Genomic DNA, 24,226 nt, shown 5'->3' with positions numbered 1-24,226 from the left:
AAAGAGTTCAAGTCATTCTTCAGCAGGGGCTTTATTCAGGGCCATAAATGGATTCACTGGGTTTTAAATGTTTCATCAGACCAAAAAAAATCCCATCGTCGTAGGAACCTATATACATATTACAATATCGATGCCGTCTCCACTGCACGAGAGTTCATTCCCACCTATCTAGATTTTTAGCGTTGCTATTACTAAAGAAGTGTGGTGGGTGAGGGCGGAGGGTTGTCTGGGGCGGCTAATCCAATTCATGGAATCAGGCTTCGCAACGACTGATTTCTCTGGTGCGTCGTCTCAGTAAAAAAGGCCATTCTGAACAGCAGCCTGAGCCATTGTTTTTTGATTACTCGTTCAAAGCAGCCCAAAAGTAATTTAAAACAAGATTATGCAATGAGGGCTGCTGAATATTTAGTTTTACTAAATTTTATATAATGCACCAATGACTCCAAATAAGGGATTTGCATTTAATTTTGCTAAATATTTGATACACAAGCACTTCTTGCCCACTAAAAGTAAACTCTCACCTATGTGCGTTGCTGTGCTTGCTGACTTTAATTACGAATAAGTGGAAGTTTATGCGCCAACTCTGTGACTGCTGTTTAGTTTGCCTAGGCATTTGGTCGGTATCTAAACTATATTATTCTAAAATTTCGGAAATGTCACGCGCAAAAACATTTTCGCTAACTTTGCGGCTTTCTCTTAAAACAACTAAGCTCTAACCACTAACATTACACCCTGCATTCTATACCTATGCCGCCGCGGTGGCTCAGCGGTTACGGTGCTCGGCTGCTGACCCAAAAAAGACGCGGGTTCGATCCCGGCCGCGGCGGCTGGAATTTCTTTGGAGGAGAAATTCTAGAGGCCCGTGTACTGTGCGATGTCAGTGCACGTTAAAGAACCCCAGGTGGTCGAAATTTCCGGAGCCCTCCACTACGGCGTCTCTCATAGCCTTAGTCGCTTTGGGACGTTAAACCCCATAAACCAAACCAAACCATTCTATACCAACTTAGCAAGTAAATAAAATTTATTTCCAGATTTTTCATGAAAAATATAAATGCGTAAAGTCCTTGAATTCACAGAACAATCTTATATTGTCTATGCATTAAACAAAGCCAATTTTGATATCTTTTATAATTCCCAATAACGCAGCACAACGACAAACACGGACAAGAAAGGAAACACCACAAATCGCTGTCTTCAACAACGCTTTGTGGTGTTTCCTTACTTGTCCATGTTTGTCGTTGCGCTGTGTTATGGTAAGCATGATTTAGCAACACGCCCGGCAAGTGGTGTTTTGCAATTTGACGAGATAATGCACACTATCTGAACCTTCGTCAACCCGTAAATAATTTTTGCCATAAAATGCTGCAGTAGTAGATAAAGTACCTCTAAAAAGTCTTTTTTTTTTTTTGCGCACATTGCGGATTTCGCCAACTTTGGCTGACATCTTAATACCGTACATAGAGGGTAAAGGCCGCATTGGTGTATCTGCCGTTCGCACCCCATTATGAGATGATAATATGAAAAAAAAGCATTGACTGCAATCAACTACTCTACATGTTGGCATGCGTTTCACGAGAAGCTACGAGATGACGACAGCTGCTAGCTTCAATCTTTATTACGATTTTCTGGCATGCACCGGTGCGCAGCTGGGTGCTATCTGTGATGGTCTTATAGCTTCGTCCACTCACTTCCAGATTATTTTTATTTATGCTGCATCTTGACCAATCCGCTTAGGCAGTCTGCCATCTTCCCAGTTCTGCCAACCGGACGACTAAAAAGGCCACTTGTTCACCTCATGTGTTCGTGGAGTTTTAATTCGTGGCGTGCTGTGTCCCCGGACATTATTGTCAAAAGCTTTTCCTTTTATGAGAATGACGACGATCCGAACGGAGGCAATACCCACAGCGACAGCGACAAAGACCCTTAACGCTATCTTGAACTAGGCGCTAGACTACCTGAGTGAAACTGGACTCCACTCATTTTAAGTTTCTATCTCCTGCATTCCATTCTCCCTTTCTCAGCTTGTGCCTGATGGCACACTACTCAAATAAAACAAAATATAGCGTCAAACTGTAATGGACAATAAATTAGTTTCCAAAATATCCCTCGGAAGTTGCACTTCCGAAGGAGTAGGAAAAATATTAAGAGCATGGATGCTGGGTGCGTTCAGTAGAAGAAGCCAATGGTCGCCATCATAAACCGGCCCAGCTCTACCAACGATTTCTGGCTGAGCGGACTGTGACTCTGAAGGGTTGCCTCCTACCGCTATGTCGGATCTGGACTCTTGTGCAAGTCTGGCTTTTCTTGACATTCCCAAATTGTGCGAAATAGTACGTCCACTACTCCACAGAGGGAGCAAGATGAATCGTATTTTCTGGATACCATTTAGTGATGAAGTAGGGATTGGGCACAGCATTAGTATGAGTCGCCTGATTGTGTGTTCTTCAAATTTGCTAAGGCATTAGTTGGGAAAAGGATATTTTCTTTTTATAAACTTATAGTGCTCTGTAATTTCTTCGTAGCTTAGTAAGAGTGCGGAGTTGTTAATGGTGTCAGAGAGGAGCTGCATGCAAATTGTTCGGAAGATAAAAACTTGAGGCGCTGTGTTGGCCGCCTCATCGCCAGTCGTTGAAAGGCACCCTGATGTGCAGAAAATCTGGACATTCTAGAGAGTTGACGTTTCCAAAATTTTCCAACACCGAGCGCCCACGTGACCCTTGTGGTAATTTCGTACCGCTGTTTGTGAGTCAGACATAATCATTGCCTCGCTATTCTTGGATATCGCTAGTTTAATAGCTGCTTCTTCAGCAGATGTGGTAACTTCTCTCTGGATTAGGTTTCTTGCTATTATATACCGCCACGGGGAAACTGCTGCAATTTCCGCGACCACGTTAACGGGTTCAGCCGCATCGACGTTGATCGTGTGTTTGCTTCAATCCGAACGCTTAGAGAGGTCTCTAGCTTCGGCTAGTCTGCGTCCTATCTTGCATTCGTCATCCATGCGCTTTGGTACGGGGTTGGTTGTTATGTGGGATCACATCTGCATGGGCGTGTCGATCTCTTCGGCCACTTCTTGGGGTGTACTGATTCTGAGTTTCTGTAATATTTTCCTGTCAGGCTTAAGTGTTGAGAGCCTCATAATTTCGTTGACACAGTGGGACTCTATTAGTCAGTCTATGTTGTTGTGGATCCCCAAGTGTAGCAGGTGTTCTGTGTATATTCAACATAAAAGGAGTCCCAGCGCCGCATTAACTGTCTTTCGTATAATAAGATCAAGTTTATCTTTCTCTCTTTTCTTAAGCCGCAAGTACGGTGTGCCGTACGTTATCTTAGACGGAATTAAAGCCTGAACTAATCTTAGGGCCTCCTTCTCTCTCAGCCCATTTCTTTTTTTTATCACCCGACGTAGTATTCTAGACACTTTCTCGGGATAGGCTTGGAGCTGTCTGATTGTTTTGGCTTTATTGTAGCCGCTGGGTACGATGGCTCCCAGGATCTTGATTTCTTTCCTGGTTGGAATTCTCATACCTTGAAACGTAATAGCAATAGCGACAGCGGGGAGTGCGCTGTAAAAGTGTCTTATTCTGTTTCTTGCTATGGTGGGCCAGTAGTGACTCAGATATCTCGGGAGAGCACTTTAAACCATGCCTCGCCGAGTGCTAGAACACGAAGTTAACTGCTTCCTGAAGGAGGTCTTGAAATTCCCTTTGATTACCGCTGCAACACCAGATAATAATGTCATCCACGTTATAGCATGATCGCTGCAATTGCATTCCGTAGGGAGCGGTCTTTAACTTAAGAGTACCACTCTCGAGTGAGGGCCGCATCCTCCGCAAAATCTTGAAAAAACCGTACGGTCCTTACCCGCATACATACGGTGTATCGGGTAAGCATGTATGAAAATTTTTGAGGGTGTTTTTATGTCGCGGAGTGCGCCGATTTGTTCTTGTCAATTTTCCTCTTCATTGCTTTTTTTTTAAAGTTGCGCAAACATGGCACACACAAACTTTTTCACCAACATTTGAGGCGTTCACTCACTAGTTTACACTGCATTACCTTTTTTGCACAATTTACGGCGAAATGATCTCAATTAATTCCCACATTTTTCACGCAAAATAATTTTATTCCTAAGTGCTCAAGGAAACGCAAAACAAACAACTTTAGATGATAAAAAAAATTAATACTTTTCTATTCTCTCCCTGTTTTTTATATTTTATGAATATCCATAATCTTAATAAAAATGTATACTTTTATTGGCAATTGGCAGCACGTTTGAAGAAAACCTTCTGCAAGGGTCGGCAAATAGTTTAGCTCTGAAGAAGCCGGTTGTGCAGTGCTCATAAACAGCAGTCAGTTTCTCCTCTTTCAGGTGGGAAATTACACGACATAAGGAAATAATTACATCTAGCCCAATAACTGGAACACTCCGTTAAATAGAGCCGATGCTTCAGTTCACTATATATACTGCGGACATGTAAAGTCCAGCCACTCTAAACGTAGGAAAGCAAACAATTTGAAGGAAGCTAGAAGTTTTTAATGCCTTTTATAAATGACGCCAAGCTTCCACCATGTTGCCCAATTCTCGGGACGGCGATGCACCCGTTGTACCTCATTGCCGTTCATGCACACTTATTTTAAACGCAACCTCCCCAGCTGTCAGCAACAAGGGATGTTTCGTACTGCGACGACAATAAAAAACAACAAAGTTTAGCATAAATAACTAAGTTCACACGCTTATATTGCTCGTGGATACTCATCAAACGCATAATACCTCTACAGAATACAAATTTCAGTTATTTTTGTCTTATATTCGTCATTGAAAATTATTCTTGTTCGGTGGTTTCTCGAATTTTGACAAACAACATATCGTTATTCATAAAACATGCATCACTAAACGTTATCTAAATTGTAAATCCTAGGATAAACCGTCCCCAGGTGACGCATGGGCTTCGAAGGACGCCGCACTAGAAGGTTGCGGAATAATTGCGACCATCTGAAGTTGTTTAAGGCATGCTAACGTTTCAACCACTAACGTGGCCGGAATGGCAACCGAGACCTCCAGCTCATATTCCTAGCTCCATAACTACTAAGCCACCGCAATGGCTAGAAAAAAGATAGTATTATTTAACAAAAAACTGAATAGTAACGTAATCACACCTTACTTATAGTTTAATCCTTTCTTTCGAAAAAAACTCTAAATTCAACAGAAACCTTAAAGTGCGACAATTGTTCATATTTAAAAAGTGGATAAAACTGTTAAATCAGCAAGAACATCTGGGCGTACTCTGCAGTAATTAGAAATGTTCTGTTAAAATTTTCAGGCGTGTACTTGCAAAAATAATTTATTCGTGCCCAATTTGACCAGAACCCCACTGCGTGCATAAACAGACCTCTTTAGAGGTGTTGTATGTACTTACTACACCAATAATTCTGTACATGTTTTTAATGCTCGTCAAGTTTTATTTGTGTAAAATGTTTGCACAGAGTATAAAAATGTATAAAATGGGTTTCTTTATTATTTGCCGCACGAAACTCTTGCGATCGTGTGGTTTGTACGAGTTTGGACAATTATTTCCTTTTATTCATACAAGATATGTCAAGGAAGATTCCTTTAAAGTACTTAAGTTTTATTGGACTAGAGCCCGAAATATTCGTTCTTATAAGATGTTGCCTCTTAAATAAAGAGCTAGGGGGTGGTTTCGCTAGGGCCGCCTCGTCAGAGGTGCCTGGGTTGAATCGGTTTGTTGGCGCTCAACATATTTTGCAATTCCCACCTCAGAGTTTAGAACGATATTTTTATGTAATGATATATTGTTAAATAATTCATAAATTAGGCGGTGCAGATTTGCCAAAAACCTTCTGTGCGCCATATTTGCGCACTTTCAGAAGCAGTCTGAGCCATAGAGAAACATAGAGATAAGGGCATACTCTTTAGCAGTTATCTCCTCCTAATGTGCTTCTAGCGGCTCATTACTTAAGTTGTCAACACCAGAAGTGCACATAAGAACGGGTGTTCGCAATGTGTTCGTACTAAAAGTCATCAAATCTAAGATATCGGTTGGCCAGCCATTTTACGACCTCCTCTCAAATTACCCATCGGGAAAACGTTATACAACGAGTACCTGCTGTTGTACGGTCCCTTCGCAAGATTTAGGCGAGAATGGCGGCTTGGCTGTCTGAAAAAAAGAGTTGACATCACGCTCTCTGCCAAGAATATGGCACTTATTATCATTTAATCTTTGAAAGTCCTGCTACCACAATGTTTTTATTGGGTTTATTTTTTTATTCTACTCGCGGATATAGCCGTGAAACATATTTTGTGCGCTATCAGGAATCGACACAGAAAGTTCCTAGCATTGCCACCGGTAAGCCCGGCAAGCCGGTCGGCAAACCCTACAGATATTATCCCTTGGCGACCGCTTGAGGCGTTTGCCCTGCAGTGGGCGTGCTCAGGCTGGTGATGATGATGATGATGATGATGATGATAATGATGACGGGCGCTTTCATTTCCCACTCAGAAACCACTAGGCGTCAAGTTGGCTGAAAATGGTAACAAAAATCATTTGTGGGCTGCATGTCAATACCATCACCGTTAAAGCGGTCCTCGGCTGGTCTGAGTAGATAAGCGGCATCCCTGCAAGCGTTATAGCGAATACTTATCAGTTTGTATATATCTTTCAAACTATCCTGGCATATCGCTTGCAGGAGTATGGTTTATGCTCCGCGGAATGGCTCTCTGGATGCTCGTCGCAGGGAACACGCTAGCTACTCCACCTGCTAGAAAGACCTCTCGACCACATATCGTGTTCATCCTAGCCGATGACCTGGTGAGCGAAATAAACCAAGTTCTGCACTCATTGCAGCTTAACATTGAACGTCGGAAGCAGTTGGCGTCCAATACGCAGTAGGTGCATATTCAGGTGGTGTTTAGATTCGAAGCTCAAGGAGTAATATATAAATTTTATGAAGTTATTTGCGCGACCAAATGCAAGTGACAGTAATTTCTCTTTGTATAAATTAGCCTCAAGCACGCATATCCACCACTGTCTGCTTCATGTTTGCAAACCCCTTTCGCCATGTCTCCTCACTCGATATCTAATTGCCAGTATATTTGTCCCAAAGAATCCACGAGCTGGTGCACTCACGAGGATGCACGAACAACTACGAGTCCTACCGGTACTTCTGTTTTCAGTTTGCATCGGCTTCAGCGATAAACCTGCGCTGTTTTAAGACTACAACATTAAGGCATATATGTTGTAACTGTAGAAAATTTCCTTCAATAATTCGGGTGCTGTTATTTAGGGCGGGCGTCGCCGAATATTGGACGAGCAAAAAAACACACAAATTTTAAATTGTGGCGCACTATGATGAAATGGCTTTTTTTTAAAGAAAGTTTGTTATAAAGAAATTGCTTTATCAACCTGAGCACACCATCAGGAACCCAGCTTGACAAAACTTTTACCCAGTATTGTTTGAGAACAAAAACACAACGTGATTGTATGCAGGGTTGGGCGGACACCAGCTTGCACGGTTCGACGCAGATCCCAACGCCCAATCTGGACTCCCTGGCAAGAACGGGAGTGTTACTCAACAACTACTACGCGCAGCCGGAGTGCACGCCTTCAAGGGCATCGCTATTGACTGGACTCTACCCCATCCACCATGGTAGGCAACTGCTTTGAAAATGAGCAGAACAACTCAACTTTTTCCAGACAAAGCTTGTGTGAAGAACAGTGCCGATTGCTTTGGAGAAGAAAATATTTCTCTGGAGATGATGCATTAATTATAATGCTACAAGGGTATCTTGAATACGAACCACGTGTTTGGCATGTACTATGCACGGTGAAAGACATATTTTGCCTCCTATTTCTCTGGAAAGAAGCGAAAAAGCGGGCCACACGGATGGTCGCATGCATGGAAAAACCTCTTAGTATTCGACCGCACGCGAAATCGAACACCGGGTCTTGCACGTGTGGGGTGGATCCACTAACTATCATGCCACTTCCGCGCGGCTCATAGAGGATTTGAATGTATTTCTACAATTTTCTTTTTCGTACAACGAACTATATGGGGTCTTTTATACAGTGGGCAGCGCATGTAATGAGGCGAAATTACAGCTGACTGTCTGCTGGACCCGGAGACGCAACTTCGCTGTGTGAACCGGGGTGCCAGTGCTATGGCCCTACGTGGCCTGGACACATGAGCGTAATATGAGGGCTGTGCGGTGGCCCTGAGACCTTGCACGGTCCAAACTCGCTTGCGTAATAAAGTTTTCCATCCATGTCTACTGAAGAGACGGAAGGGATTTAAGTCCAAGGCAAACGTAGCAGGCGCCCGCTGAGAGTCAGCTGTTTGGATGAGATATGAAGTTTTTGTGGATGAGGTAACAGCAGTCGCCGCCGGAAGTGGAGGCTAGCGGGAGGGAACTGGAGGTTAACGGGAGAGACCTCCGTCTTGCAGTGGAAGTAGTCAGGCTGATGATGATGACAAATGACGTCTCCTTTACTTCAGATAACGTCTCCTGTGAACTTGCTATCTAAACACTTTCTTCCACTGGTTCCCACCAGTCACTGTAATGCTTGTTAAATTCAAATAAGCAAAACTATTAGTGGTTCTGCACCATGTGTTCGGTTGTAAATAAATAAAACTCATGACGGTTACCCTGGAGTAACACTAAGTACACCAATGGATCCTTGCGGTGATGAATAGGGTACTACTTATTAATTACTCATTGTTAGATATTACTCATTTTTAGATATGTTTAGCCCCCGCGGTGGCTCAGTGGCTATGGTGCTCTGCTGCTGACCCGAAAGACGCGGGTTCGATCCCGGGCGCGGCGGTTGAATTTCTTTGGAGGAGAAATTCTAGAGGCCCGTGTACTGTGCGATGTCAGTGCAAGTAAAAGAACCCCAGGTGGTCGAAATTTCCGGAGCCCTCCACTGCGGCGTCTCTCATAGCCTTAGTCGCTTTGGGACGTTAAACCCCATAAACCATAAACCATAGATATGTGCGTAGCGTCACTATGCTGTCACACGGGAGATCACTGTAGTCAAACCATTCAGCATGGTGCGTTGCTGTTACTCCAGCCGTGTCGTCACTCCACGCTGACCAATAATTCTGGTGCGGTGTTGTGAACACACCTTAAAACTGGTCAAAGTACCGTTCAACACTGTCACTTTGAAAGCAGTTTTGGTGACAACAATGGGCATAACATCGTTCGGTGTTCCGCTCTTCACAGTGCCAAGTGTGTGCCGACACAACCGGTTTTTTATGCGAGAGCATAAGCAGTAAGTAGCTTGCCGTTACGTTTGGCGGCGTCTCCGTCTCACGTCAGACGTGATGACATCACATATCACGACGTCAGCAGCCTCCCGTGATGCATGATCATGACAAGCATGTCACATGATGACTCGTCATGACTAAGCGAGCGGGACGCCGCATACCGCGTGACGTAAGCAAACCCCTAGTGAGAACTGAAAACGACGTCAGCGAAGTGGAAGCGTTCCAATGGCGCCTCGACTGGTTCCTTGCGCTATCGCAACCCAGGCTGGTCATTCTCTTGGGGTCCGCTAACTTAACGCAGCACATATACGTAAACCTAAGGGCAGTTTAACTCAGCTACCAAAGTTGACTCAGCACTTACTACTCAGCTGCCGAAGCTGACGCAGTCACACTTGAGCTCAGTGCTCCCACTTGACTTCTCGAAAGCCGGGGCCTGCCTACCTCACTGCGCGAAGCCTCATCAGAACCCCCGAACTCTAGGGAACACGCTCTTATATATAACCAGGACCAGAACTTCTAGAAGAGGGCAGCAACACTGAGAAAGAGAGAGAGAGAGTAAGCGCCCCTGCGAACGCTAAGCTGCGTCTCTCCCCCCTTGTCCTCTCAATAGGGCTTGAACCGTCTCGAACCATCTGTCCATGCACACCGCTTCGCCATGGTCGCTAGGGGTGAAGGGCAGGAGCGTACGGAGGGGCACGGTTGTACGCGCGGGCGCTTTTGACTGTGCTCAGAAAATGTTTTCCTTCTCTTTTTCTGCAGTAGGCACGCCGCAAACGGCCAGCATAAGCCACTGCGTCCTTACAATGTGCTTCCTTGAAGACAGGTGCAGCGGGTGTACTGCAGTAGCCAGAATGGAAAGCGGTCAGATTTCTTCCTGTGGGATTTTTAACTTTTGCCAGCAAGACAAAGGCATGGTCATATGCGGCAGAACAGGAAGGTACTCATTGAAATCAAGGCGGAAAGCTGGGCTAGTTGGTTTGACATAGTTAATTAAAAGACTAGCGCATAAAACTAGGACAAAGACAGAGAAGGAGACAGGACGAGCGCTAAACATCAACTGAAGGTTTACTACACCAAACATGTACTTAAAACACTTCAGTGGCACATGCGCACACTGAGTTACAAAAAACTAATCAAGAAGTGGCAAACTGTTTCGAAGATACATGGGTTCTTTCCTGGTCAGGGCAAGTGACGTCGTGCTTACACACTTGTCACCTTCCCTGATAATGTGATAGGCCTCACAAATCTCACGACCTAACCTTGTGCCTCCCCTACCAAGCACACACGTGGCATCAAACGCCGGCACGCACCCGCACCGCTTACACTCATTGAGCTTAATGCAAAGGCGCTGAGCAGACTGGAAAAGAAGTTGCTGTTCTGCACAAAAGCCGTGAGAACTACGTGGTCCGGAAAATACTGGTAATTTCACATAGAACCTAGGGTGTACATTTTATCGAGGGTCTATGCGCACTTCGAGTAACCGCAGAGAAACATTGACAGGAGCCAAGGGCTCTTTTCTCTGCCGTAGCTAAAAAACCCAGTCAACAAATCAATGAATAAGTGTATAATAAAGAAGTTTACATTGATTTAAACTGAATGTATGTTCTTTGTTATGTATGCAGGCCTTCACGACGCCTTGTTTGGTGCATCAGATGGCGGCTTAGCCCTCGATTTCAAGATTATGCCCCAACATTTCAAGAACCTCGGATACGAAACACACATCGTAGGAAAGGTAGACTCGCGTACCGCTTCTATAGACTAGAGAGCCGTTATTAGCCCAAACTGTTCAGATTATGAGTGCCAATCACCGGCTGTCACATGCGTGCAATCAGTTTTCGAACATGTCATGCTGAAACTGCTTGTAAAGAAATCTAGTGCAGCAAAACTGGAGGTGCATGTTGAATTTCAATGTTTATATATGATAACATTATTAAGCACAGCGCAAAATTATCGCCAATTATTCAGTCAGAATTCTTTTATACAGAGAGCGCCACCATATATTAGGATGGCGAGGTCATGTTTTAAATTCGCACATGGAGTCGGCAAAACCTTGCCACCTATCGCGAATAGTGTTGAGAGTGCGCGCTCGCCTAGGACCCGAGCGAAGCTGAGCCATCTCGGAACCTTACGAAGAATACCATGCAAAGTCTTCAGCAAGCGACATCTGACCACACCGCGGATATCGCCCTCTTTCGCTTTGTATAACTAGATTTAGAAAAGTTAGATCTTCAGCGTTTTTTTTTGTGTGTTTTTCGAACCAACGTTACCAGAGGATCAGCGTCCTCTATGCGAACACAACTAACGAAGCTTTTCTTGTACTTTTGCTCTCGACAGTGGCATCTGGGTTACAAGACCTTAGAATACACGCCTACAAGACGAGGATTTGACAGCTTTTTCGGCCACTACAATGGCTTCAACAATTATTACAACAACATCTTTAAATGGGTTAGTATTTTAACCGCAATTCGACACTATTAAATGCGTACATTCTCTTTAAACCTCTTCAAGCGAAATGTATCATTATTTTTTAACTGCACGAGAAAAGGGGAGATGGTAAAAGCCGCCTAATTGAGGCTTGACGAAGCCTGGCCACGTCTGAATTGAGTTAAATAATTACGTGGTGATCATCCTCATAGAAGAAAAAAACAGCAACAAGAATAAAACAAGCCGGGCCTCTTCCGATCTTTTTTCCTTAGACAATAAAGAGAGCAGTACAAAAACCAAAGAAAAGTCTCTTCGACGTTTCCCTAGCACGTCCGAGACATCACCGCGTAAGATACATGAGATCATATAAGTAGTCAAAGAGTCCAAGCCAGCACATACCTTGAGTGTAGTTTTGAGGGGGTGCAGGAAGAACCGTGCCGTGAAAAACGTCGCCGGTACATACATGTCAGAAAAAAAGGTCCCTGGAGAAAAGGTCCCCTGAGGAAGCACCGTCTAGGAAAGAATGACCCCAAGTGAAGAAAAAAATTTCTTCCGGAACCCACATGACAGAAAATTGCCCTCTTTATTAGACTCTTCTTTGGATTTGAGAGTAAACGTAAGCATGAAGTATTTTGTAGTACCGGACCGCCTCATGGTCATGCAGTCCAGGTCACCCAAAGGAAAAGTACTTCTGCAGGTGACTTCGCAGGAGTGCCGAATCATCCAGAGACGCACTTGCTCTGGACCACTTCCCTTTCGCCGCCATCATTGTTCTTCATGGACGCCCCGCATCTGTTCGTTGTTTTGTCGCTTCTGTGCCGACATCTGTAATCGTTGTAGCTTCGAATGTTGCAGCTTGCCAATGCGAAACGCAGTCCAAGCCTTGATACCACGGTGAAGAAATGTTGCTGGAAGCAAAGAAGTATACCAGAGACAAAAATACATGGAAGCTAAATCTACAAAAGATTATGTAACATAAAATTAGTGAAATGCGACGACAGTAAAAGGAAATGAGTTGCTGACTGAAAACCAATACATTAAAGCATAAAGACTAAAACCATAAAAGATAATGTAAGCTAAAATTATTAAAATATGACACGAGTAAAAGGAAATTTGAATCTGGGTGATAGAAAACCGAGTCACGGAATAAAAATCTGTCCTTGTGACTACAAACACGATGCCCAGCAAAAAACGTTCGGTCATGATGTCAAGTGCCTTGGTTATGATTTGATGATCGATATATATTTTTTAAACTTGCTTTCTGCAGTCCACGATATCTGCTTGTATTTATTTTGTGCATCGAGATGTCCTTCTTATCATGTGTTTTGTTGCAAACCTTCCAAGCGTTGAGCGATAAACCACTGCCACACTTGCGCTGCTCTGACCCTGCCGTTGCGTTTACGTGTCAGCGACTCGTTCCACCGGCAAACAACTTGTATCCGCCTCATGCGAGCCGTACATGCCTGCGAGTTGCTTGCATGTACACATGCGAGGCGGCCGGATGCTCGAATTACGGCGTCTTACGATACATTTGATGTCACCCGTTTGGGGACATTTTTTCCTACTTCGCAAAACGGGACGTTTTTTCCGGGGATATATGTTCCAGGGACGTTTTTTCTGGGGACATTTTTTCCGACTTCCGTTTTGAGGATGCGTTTAAGCATGCTTCTGTGCAAAGGCGAAAGGCAAATAGCACACGCTGGCACATAGGAATGTACTGTGAAATTTTATGCTTTTACTTATTAGCTGCGATTACCGTGTCAATGCTTATAAGGAATAACTTAGGCGATGCTTATATGTTGACGACTTCGCTAATGATCTGCTCTGCAGAAGCGTAAATGAAACGATCAGCGGCTAGACGATATTTTTCGCATTCACCTGTGCTTTTGTCCACGTTATCGCTGTCTCCTAGCATTTTTGCTCCATTTGGTCAAGTGATGCGTTTGAATAAATTATTTCCAAATAACTACTTGACTACTAGCATCGATTTCATGAATGGCTTGTTCATACATAAGGATTCCTTTCTGCTCTCAGGAGGGGCATAGCGGACTCGACTTTTGGAACAATACTCAGCCTCTCAGGTTGGAAGACGGCACGTATGCCACAACGCGGTTCACTGAGAAGGCAGTGTCTATCATAAAGCACAGAAATGCATCAAAGGTGAGAGATCCTGCTTTTGTATTGAAGTTTGTATATGTAGCGTTCCTGGAAAAACAAATATCGAAGCGAAACATTGCGACTAAGTATAAATGCAGCTAAACAACAAAAACAGACATATTTTTCTGGAAAAAATAAAGACGTCAGTATCAGAGCAAGCATGGAGATATCCTCGAAGGCTTTAACTTTTCGCAACCTGCAGGCTGGAAAAAAATGCATTGAAGCTTTCTGACGAACATTTTACGAAGACCAACGGGATCACCGTCACCGTCACAATTGTAGTATGCCGTATCAGCAAACACGTGCATTTACCTGCTGGAGCAAGTTAATCCTGCCCACGTAGGTATAACCAGACCTCTTTGATCATTCCAGCTGCGAGAGTGGGGAAACAGCCTTTTCTGGCTGGCTGTTTCCCGTGGCCATGTCGCGGAAATTAACAAAGGGTTGCGCCGTCGATGAGTCGGCACGAAACCGGATCTTTAAGTACTCCTCTAAACCACAGGTGGAATGACAGCCTTCTAATTCTAGCACCTTTCCCCAATAAAGTGACAGATTTTAATACGGTAGACCCTATGGGAGTTCCTGAACTGGCATGATCTATGAGTTTTCAGTGCACTCTTCAGGTTAAGCGACGGCGCACGGAATAAAGCTGTCACTGCGGCTAATTCACCCCTGAAAGAAAATTTTATGTGGTGGAGTTTTAAATATACTGTATCATCAATCCATAACGCCGCTGACTGAAGCGTAGCAGAAGAGTTTTTCACAGTGAACGTGTGTAAACCACCTTGTAACCACCGTTTTCTTTTTTTGCAGCCCCTCTTCTTGCTAATGGCCCACCAAGCTACACATAGCGCCTATGAGCCGCACCTACTCCAGGCTCCTGAAGAAAACGTTGCCAAGTTCCCGTACATAGGAGATCCCAAGAGAACGATCTACGCAGGTGAGTGCGTACAATGCAAAAATAAAATTAATTTTCTCTAATTCAGCTGGTTGATTAATACAGTGTGTATCCGTATATTCAAATCAATCCAATATTTTTTAGATAAGATTCGCAGTGCCTCCCTCAGCCAACTGCGGTTCCTATATCTCTGGATATTTTCTCATAAAATTGCACGACTGCTGCGCTAGAATGGCTCATTATTCGATACATCGCTCTACAAGGATGGATCCACAGGGCGTTCGCTAGCTGTGAAATGAAAAAAAATTTATCCGCAAAAGGAGATTTACATATCACGCTGTATAGACGGATGCGTGTATTGGCATCCTTAGCAGAAATATGTGCATAAGACACAATAAGCAATAATACAAACAAAAGAAAGAAGATATAACTACAAAAAATTGAAAAAAAAAAACAAACAAATCTAATTAAAAGTCAAGCGGTAAAAACAGCCGTCACGTGATATCTAAGACCTGGAATTCCCTCTCTAATGAGCGGAGTTTGACCGGAGTTCCCACGGTAAAACTGATACTGTGCTTTGAGAGCAGCAGGAAATATTTTTTTTTTTACTTTTGGAGTACGCGAACCTTTGTGTGCATCGAATAATCAGCTTCCTACCCAGCCACTTATGATATTTTGCTGGTATTCTCGGTTAATATTGCAGGTTACGCATAAGTTACTTATCGGTTATTTGGATTCAAAACAGCTTCAAAATTCAGGCGAAATTCAAGCTAAAGAGATTGTCCGCCGTGTGCCAAAAATTGGCTAACCTGAATTCATAGCGAAAGCCTTCAACAAAACGCCGCAAGTTTCCCTGATTTGCTTTATATATTAATTATGATGCGACTGACTTTGTGCCATCTTTATTCGGTAAAGAACTTATTCATGCACTGACACAAAAACCTCTGATTATATATTTGTTGCGGCAAAGTCGAAATATCTTATATTTTGCCAAACATTCCTGGTCGATTACCTTTTGTGGATGAACAGCGCTCAACATCACGCACTCTCCCGTCTCGCTACGTAGGTATGGTAGATGCCCTGGACCAGTCCGTTGGGGCGTTGTTTGAAGCCCTCCATGACGCTGGCATGCTCGAGGACACAGTGCTGGTGTTCAGCTCGGACAACGGCGGGCATCCATACGGCTCCGGAGAGCCGAACTTTGGATTCAACTGGCCCTTGCGTGGGTCCAAGATGACTCTCTGGGAAGGCGGGATCCGCTGCGCTGCCTTCGTGTGGAGCCCGCTGCTAAAACACAGTCCCAGGGTTTCGTCCCAACTCATGCACATCTCCGATTGGCTGCCCACCCTGTACTCTGTCGCCGGTAAGATGCGAAAACAGATGCACCATTGTCCCTATGGTACTTAATGTAGAGCTCCCTGCACTGGCTGGGTAAAGTACTTGTTAGGCCATATCCTCAACCCGTTCTAAACCACAGTCCCGACGCAGATCCATTCTGGGACAAGTTTCCCTTAATACGGTGCTGTGTGACCACAAGATACTGTTATCCCTATAATAAATCTTCCGACATGTCCGCTGCCGCTCTGATGGTGGCCAGTGGTGGTGGCGACTAACAGCCAAGCAGCCAGAAAAGGCGGCTTTAAGTAACTACGGTTTTAAACAGCTTGGGGAGGTTCATCAGAATGGCGCAGCTGACGTTACAATCCGCTATCGTGCACAAGCTGGCCCAGTCATTATGCCGAATTTCTATGTATCGTTCATGTGAGCGTCTCGCCACAGGTATTAGAAAAGAGCACCCTAGTCCTGTGAGCAGTTCGCCTGGTTTTTTCTGTACAAAAAAAAGAATGCTGCAAAACTGCTGTAACAAATTTGCATTACAAATATTTAAAGTCTTGTCCTATTTAGAAACATTTGTAAGAAGGACGTCATACAACTGCAACTCCTTGGCATTTCCCCAGATTTCATAAAGAAATAAAGTTCAGACTACATTATTGAGAGAAAGTGCATCCGCTTTCCTTGGCATTTTCCCAGACTTAACAGAGAAATAAAGCTAAGACTGCTTTATTAAGAGAAACAGCATCCGCTTTCCCTGGTCTTTTACTGCAGGAGGGGACGTGCAAGCACTTGGACCACTGGATGGCGTTGACATGTGGCACGCACTGTCTGAGGGCGCGGCATCTTCTCGCAACGAGCTGCTCCACGACATCTACCTCGAGTCCGGATACGCTGCCCTTCGTCATGGCGACTACAAGTTGGTGATAGGAAGCTTCGGAGATCCATCTGACAGCCGCAGTCAGGTTTCCAACGTCTTCTGTCCCTAGTAGTTTCTGAGCTGCTATAACCTAATCAGGGCAGCCAAATTCCTACAGGCAGGATTTTGGCGCACTCTTTGGAGTACCAACAAGAAAATAACTCGTTGAAAGTCTCTAATAGTAGGTATAAAACTTGAGCTAGGGTACGTGCAAACACATTATTTACGCAACTCAATCGATCGGTAACTACGACGGACAGAGTCGCCCAACGTTTTCAGACAGACTGTAGGTTCCGGTCGACAGAAGACTTAGCCCAAACCGCTAATGCATCACGGGAAAGCTTTTATATTGGAAATAAATGCAGCAAACTCACACTCGCCAGGTGGCTACGCATACCTCCGAAATCACGATGAAGTTGACGCCAAATTAAACTGACGCGATACAGAAGCGTCCCAAGCTGGACTTCAACTCACCCCGGCACGATACAAGTAGCTGGCTCGATTTATACCTGAGACCCCTCGGCCATTGCCGATGCTTGTAGTATTTCTAAACATGAACCGTACTTGTTACACATGAGGTTTCCCGACTGAATGGCGTTCAATCTGACCGACAATCATACTGCATGCCCAAGTGCTCAGCCATAGCAGTGCAGGACGTGTTGATGGGGTTTGATGATTCGAGAGCTAAGGGATGCCTTTAAAAAGTGCACCGCGGCACGTGCTTACGCTATAGTACAGAAGTGAACGGCCGCTTTATACGATGGCACGACAGCGTGACTAACACCTAACAGGAAAAGCAGTGGAGCACGACTCTAAGCGTGTACGTATGTACATAACCTGTCTGATATTGGTCCAAAGTGCTCGTCTAGCGGCACCGGCCACCGGCCCTAGAACGTTCCCTAGGCGGCCGGGGTTCTACGCTGCTACTTCTACTCATTTCATGCGGAACTTTGCTATAAGTGACGGCATAACGACAGTTTTTATCAGTCAGCCTTTAGCGAAAGATTGCCGAAACTATACTGGTCGCTTGGTTGCTGGAACATAAATTTATATTGCACTTAGTGAGCACAAAATCACAGAAGAAATAAACTGAGTTAATACTGATTTATCAACTGACTTTCCTTGCGAAAAGCACCGAAGGATGTTTTAGGGACCTACTTCACTTTCCATGACAAAAGTGTTGTCGCAAGCTACAATAAAGTATAGTAATCCCATGAGTAGTGTAGTAGTGTCCGACCGAACAATACTTCATAGAACGAATGTGGGCGGTCTGCAACCAACTGCTTTTCAAGCGTGCACAGGCTTAGTGACCCTGAGAAGCGTGGTGAACGCTCGGCCACGGCCGCTAAGGAAGGAATATTCATGACCGCGTTATTTTGCTCTTATTGAGCCATGGCTGGCAACTATTACGCATTGTCGATTGACGTGACATGAAGTGGTTAGAGCGGCTGATTTAAGACAAGGTTTTTGTTCTGGCTTTAGTGCTTAAGTACTTCGCCTTGTGTTGAATACCATTCGCTTTTCATTGTTCCCGTGCTAAATCACGCACGATACTTTTATTTTACGCGCCATAATCAGTTCAGAGATAGTTTTAACTTTGCAAAACTGCAATGTAAAACTGCATATAAGCTGCCACCCGAATCAGAAGCATCCGAAAAAAAAGACGAATACCTATGAACATCGAATCGCGGGGGTACATTTGCACGGGGTTTTCCCTCGCACAGTATGGTCAAACATCTTCACTTTGAAATCACTGGCTACTGCAAAAAAGTTGACAGGAAGCTTCGCATTAATTTCTGTATGAAGCTTCGCATTGAAGCTTCATACAGAAATTACCTAACGGCGCGGAATCGATATAGAGTGCAAACGCGACGTCTAGCTTTAATTAAAGGACAAATTTCAGAACGCAAAGATATTTCGCTTTTATTCCAACACCTTGTTTCCTTATACTTTAGACTAGGTTTGAGACACTTAGGGGACGCCGTAACTCCTCCCGAATAATTTCCCGTAGGTGGCCGGGAGAAACCGCCCCCGCGACGATCTGGATGAGCTGCAAAGCCGAAGCAGGACGGCGGCCGTGCTGCGACGTTTCTACGGTGACCGGCGCCTCTTCGAGCATGGCAGCGAAGGGAACTGGAGGCGCAAAGCGACCGTGAACTGTGGACGCGGTGATGGCGCTACCGCAACGTCGAACTTTGTAACCGGCCAGCCGTACTATCTTTTCAACTTGGCGGAAGACCCGTGCGAGCTGCATAACCTGGCCAATGAAAGTTTCTCGGTGAGAATACAGCGTGTTCCGCGCTCTGCATACGTCGCGAAACCAGGACTGTGGTACTGTCACCTGTGATAAAAATCGTTGACCTTTGAGGTACAATCGGGAGTCCGATGTAAAACATACACGGTGCTATGACTGGCGTGTTCGAGAAACGATCATAGAAAGTACGCGTCACGCTGACAAAGGTAGAGAAGTTGAGAAAGTGCTTGAAAATACTATGCACTTTGCGAAAGAAGAGCTGGAAAGGTAGTTTATTACTTATGAAATTCGGCGGTCCAGAGCGGTGTTGAATCAAACAACATCATCTTTGGGAAAAAGAATCATGCAGAACCAATATGTTGTTAATGTTGAGTCACTCGATGTACCGGAATGAACTTGAACATTAGAATTGCGCAACTGGCCCACATAGTGCATTGTCGGCGGTGAAGAATTTCAGCTACCGAGTTGTAATGACTACAGCTTGAGAACGACAGTACAGCAACTTTTTAGCCCGAACACCTGATCATAATGCACTTTTCATGGACGAGGCGTTTGCGAAGTTTGCCCGTTTTCTTGTGCTTCAAGCCGCAATGAAATGATAATCAAAGTGTACAAAAACACGGTTACGTTCATCAGTTTAGTCTATAGATGAACTTTTCGACTGCGCTCAGGACGACCCATGCATTGTACCACTGCAGTTGGTCGATCAAGTTGTGGACCTAGGAATAAAATATAGCCACCTACTGCACGATAAGCTTTGTACCACTGGTTTTAAGTGAATATCGAGAAAGCCCAGCACATGTTCGTTTTCATGAACGGCTTGCCATCGCCCTACTGTACTAGGCGTTGTTGTTTTTCTTTTATTGGATACTTGTTTCGTGCCTTCAACAAAATGAAAATGGGTCATTAAGAAGCTCTATATACTGAGGCTCTTGGTAGCATTATTTTAGTGGAATTACTTTTTGTTTCAAACTTGTTATTTTTAGTTTGTTTTCTATACATCTTTTTGTTTCCAGATGAAGGTCAGTCACTGCATTATGCACGACTCTTCCCTTCGCTGCGACTAGGTTGCTGGCAGTATTAAATAATGAATAAAAGACTGAGTGGAGATATTTACGCTTAATAACCTGCATAACAGCATGTTGCAGATATAGAGCAAGGTAATTGATGTTACCTTCTTTCGGTTCCCATTCAGATCGCAGGACATCGAGGCAGGTATAATATAGGAATCGCAAATCATTTTTGCACACGCCGCACTTTGTGCATTCTTGAAGGGATACTACACTCCCGTTATCGCTATAACTGAGTGAATGAGCAAGAACTAACGCGGCTATAGAAAACATCAAAAGACGGAAAAGGAAAAAAAATAGCACTGGACCGGTTCTATTATGCTTATATTATACCGGTTATTAAGTAAATAAAGAGCGATGAGATACTGTGTGTTGGGAAAGTCAAGGGCACGAGGCAGTTTTAAATAAACGCAGGTGATGCAAAGCAGCTGTTGAAGTAACGTAGGAAAAATGAACTTTGTGAAGACTTCTCGTGCAGTAATCAGGTGAATCAGCACAAGTTAAAGAATCCTATTGATTAATCAGGGAAGGAGCGTGACATAGATTGATGAATAAACAGTGTTACAGTTACGAATACGTGAGAGAATTTCTTAGTTTCCTTTTCCATTCGTTACCTGCAGGTCCTGTCTTCGATGCTGAAGAAGCTGAGTCGTTACAACGAGACCACTGTGCCAGCTGTCAGCAATGCACCTGACCCAAGCGGATTCCCCGAAAACAATAACGGAATCTGGGCGCCATGGGCGTCGGAAGAAGCACGAAAGTTGCCAAGACGTCGTCTCTAACAACTGGGAAACGAAACACGCACTTAGAAACTTTAAATAAAAAAGAACTCAAAGGACTGTTACTAAAGTGCAGTGCGAATGTTTCAGCTTTAAGTATGGTGCGAGTGCGGACAGTTTCATTGTCTTCTTTGCAAAGTGCGCTGCGGACGCTGTAGCTGATGCCGACGATGGTGCGAAACTCGGGAACGATATAAGTGCTTACGATTAAATCATCATCTTTCTACCGTCCTATCACATCATTCTACATTGCAAATAATATTTATTTTTCAGCAGCTAGCTGTGCTATCCTTAACAATTTCAAGAGTTTTTGGTTAGCCTCACTGCTTTTGCCTCATTCGTGAGTACTGGCAAGATATACCTGTCGTACACTTACTTTCTGACGGATAGTGGGAAGCCGCTATTTATTACTTGGGAGCACGTGGCATATGGCCCCCACCGTATTCTTACTGTAACAGTTATTTCATTCTAGTTGTCCGGATCTGCATTTACCGCCTGCCTGAAATAGATGTATTCGCTTACCACTCCCAATTCTTCGCTGTCTGTTGTAAACTGCTGCTCGCTTCGGTGACAGTTGAAGAAGACTTTATGCTATTCATACTACTTTAGAGCCATCATTCGACTTTTACTCTTAAAAGTTACTCATCTAAGATTGTAAGGTAATTAGAAAAACAATCACATCAGAAAATCTGTGTTTACCAAAAAATTCATTACTGTTTCCAGGCCAGGTTTCTGAACATTCCCTTTAAATATCCTGCAGAAATCGTGTATCGTAGCATGACCGCCTTCCTAATTGGCATATTATCGCTTCTCCAATTTAGGAGTGAAGGGAACTTGCAGCGGCTATGATATATTCCACTACTTTTACGTACGTCGCTTATATACCTCGGTTTACACACGTCTGCATGACTGGTGAGATTTCGACTTAGTGAAATGCTTTTTCATAAACTATGAAGCTTATGTATGGGGGTTGCTTATATTCTGTGCATTTATCGATCACGGGATTGATGGTGTGAATATATTTTATTATCGAGTAGCCTTTCCAAAAGCCAGCCTGGCTCTTATGGAGACGAAATCCTAAGACTATTATTCTCTTTGCAATTGCCCTAGCAAATATCTCATAGGCAACGGACCCTGATCGGCCCGTAAATTTTCAGGACCGTGATATCCGCTGTGATATTTATTTTTTAAATGCTCGCGTTATTGAAATATTCCAGTACTCACTCGCATTAAGAGGCCGTTATTATAGACGTTGGCAGTTATTTTTAGTAAAATGTTCCCACCGCCCTTTAGAAAATCTGCAGTTACCTGATACTAACCTGCCAATTTTCGCTGTTTCATTGCCCGCAAAGCCTTGTTCACTTCCTCTTTTGATATCAACAGGATGTCTTTCATCATTAGCGTCATGATTTTTTTTTCACTACTGTACCAATCTGTGCATAATTCTTCGACAACCTTAAGTAATGAACAAACGTAACAGCGCGCGAAAAACAAGCGAAATATCAGTAAAATTTTGCGGAGAGACATGAGCTAAGCCTAAGGGTAAGACGCAATGACGTCAATGGGTGCCTTCAGGCGTCTGGGGTCCTGTTTGCGTATGATATTGCAGACAGGGACACTGTTCTGTCTTTCATTGGCGGCAATTGACAAAGGACAGAGTTAATTGGAGAGACAAGGGAGAGGCCTTTGCCCTGCAGTGGGTGTAGTCAGGCTGATGATGATGATGATGATGAAGAGCGCAATTCGGCAGATTTAGAGATTCCTCCCGCGCAAGTAGGCCTACTTTTTCTGTCGCCTAGGTTCGGTCTACATGCCTATATATGCGAAAGTGGTCATTGTAACTTCACATTCAGAAATCGCGGAAGTCCTCATACCACTCCTAGCGCAGTGATGCAGCGGCTAAGATGTGCGAATGCCCTGGCAAATGGCTATTTCAAAAACAGCACTTGTGGGACTTGTTAGATCCAGGTTGCTCTTCCCGAGCATGCTCTCGCGAACAATAATTGATTCAACTGCCTCCTGCCATAGTGGGCTGATTGTGATGACGTCATAGTATACCTGAACTAGGTGGCACGTCGAACATCTGCATTTCTAGACACGCTGCTGACGCCTAAGTTGCCGCTAAGCGGGACCCTTAACTTTCCCCGTTGAAAAAATAACTGTAACGACCACCGTTCGCAATAAAGATGAACTCCTACTTTCTTGAACATCACTTTTAATTGTGAGGCGACCGTGCAACCTTGTAAGATACTGTTATCAACATGTTGATGGAAATTATCTAGCGTTCCGTTCACTAGCAAAAATTTCCCTTTAAAGTCTCTCCTCCGCAAGCAGTGAGTAGATAAGACTGCCATAAAAAACCATTTTGATCAGAAATCTGCAAGCGTCTCAAGAAAGCATCTGTGGATATATTGAATGCTACGGTGCAGTCTTGCTATATGCAAAAGAACTGCGCTCATAAACGTTTTCCGATTGACGAAGTGCCCTTTTCCAGAATATGTCGGCGTATAACACAATTCGCGCGCAGGAATGCTAGCATAAAATAGAAAATATACCTAAGAATAATAGGTTGGTTTATGGTTGGTTTATGGGGTTTAACGTCCCAAAGCGACTAAGGCTATGAGAGACACCGTAGTGAAGGGCTCCGGAAATTTCGACCACCTGGGGTTCTTTAACGTGCACTGACATCGCACAGTACACGGGCCTCTAGAATTTCTCCTCCAAAGAAATTCAACCGCCGCGGCCGGGATCGAACCCGCGTCTTTCGAGTCAGCAGCCGAGCACCATAATTCCTAATCACAATATATGTGCCGGATCCACAAACATATTAAATGAAAGAAACAATAACTAACAACATGCCAATGTAGTCAAATTGCGTTAGGCACATCACAGTAATACATAAAATTGGCTTTCAGAGAACCCTCGATCATATAACGATCCGCCAAATTTTAGTTATTGGTTGGCGCACATCCTGCGTAGAACAAAAGTCATGCCATCGTTGCCGATTGAGTTTATCCTGGTCGCGCCGAATGTGGCGCTGTGCCCGTGGGCAGGCACGAAGGTCTTCGACGTTGTTTTGTGTGCAGTGCTTCAGCTGGAGTGGAGGTATGC

At 44.2% G+C, this 24,226-nt stretch overlaps 1 protein-coding gene across 1 annotated transcript; it reads left to right on the top strand.

The window, feature by feature from the left end:
• The first annotated feature begins 6,728 nt into the window (after positions 1-6,728).
• On the top strand, positions 6,729-21,118 carry LOC149343085 (arylsulfatase B-like). Its single transcript, XM_089546889.1, has 10 exons — positions 6,729-6,827; positions 7,506-7,665; positions 10,905-11,014; positions 11,617-11,727; positions 13,741-13,866; positions 14,677-14,803; positions 15,828-16,124; positions 16,868-17,058; positions 19,024-19,290; positions 20,957-21,118. Exons 1-10 carry the CDS (start codon positions 6,729-6,731, stop codon positions 21,116-21,118), a joined length of 1,650 nt encoding a protein of 549 aa, XP_089403015.1.
• Positions 21,119-24,226: the final 3,108 nt, after the last annotated feature.

This window comes from Amblyomma mixtum, chromosome 5, assembly GCF_055824585.1.
Source record: "Amblyomma mixtum isolate Tamu chromosome 5, ASM5582458v1, whole genome shotgun sequence".
In the NCBI taxonomy this organism is placed as follows: domain Eukaryota; kingdom Metazoa; phylum Arthropoda; class Arachnida; order Ixodida; family Ixodidae; genus Amblyomma; species Amblyomma mixtum.
This window is presented reverse-complemented; position numbering and strand designations above follow the sequence as displayed.

Bases quoted from the DNA above. Each gene is read 5' to 3' on its own strand.
- LOC149343085 (XM_089546889.1), top strand. From the start codon at position 6,729: ATGGCTCTCTGGATGCTCGTCGCAGGGAACACGCTAGCTACTCCACCT. The intron at 17,059-19,023 runs GTTTCCAACGTC...AATTTCCCGTAG, and splicing joins CATCTGACAGCCGCAGTCAG to GTGGCCGGGAGAAACCGCCC. The intron at 19,291-20,956 runs GTGAGAATACAG...CGTTACCTGCAG, and splicing joins TGGCCAATGAAAGTTTCTCG to GTCCTGTCTTCGATGCTGAA.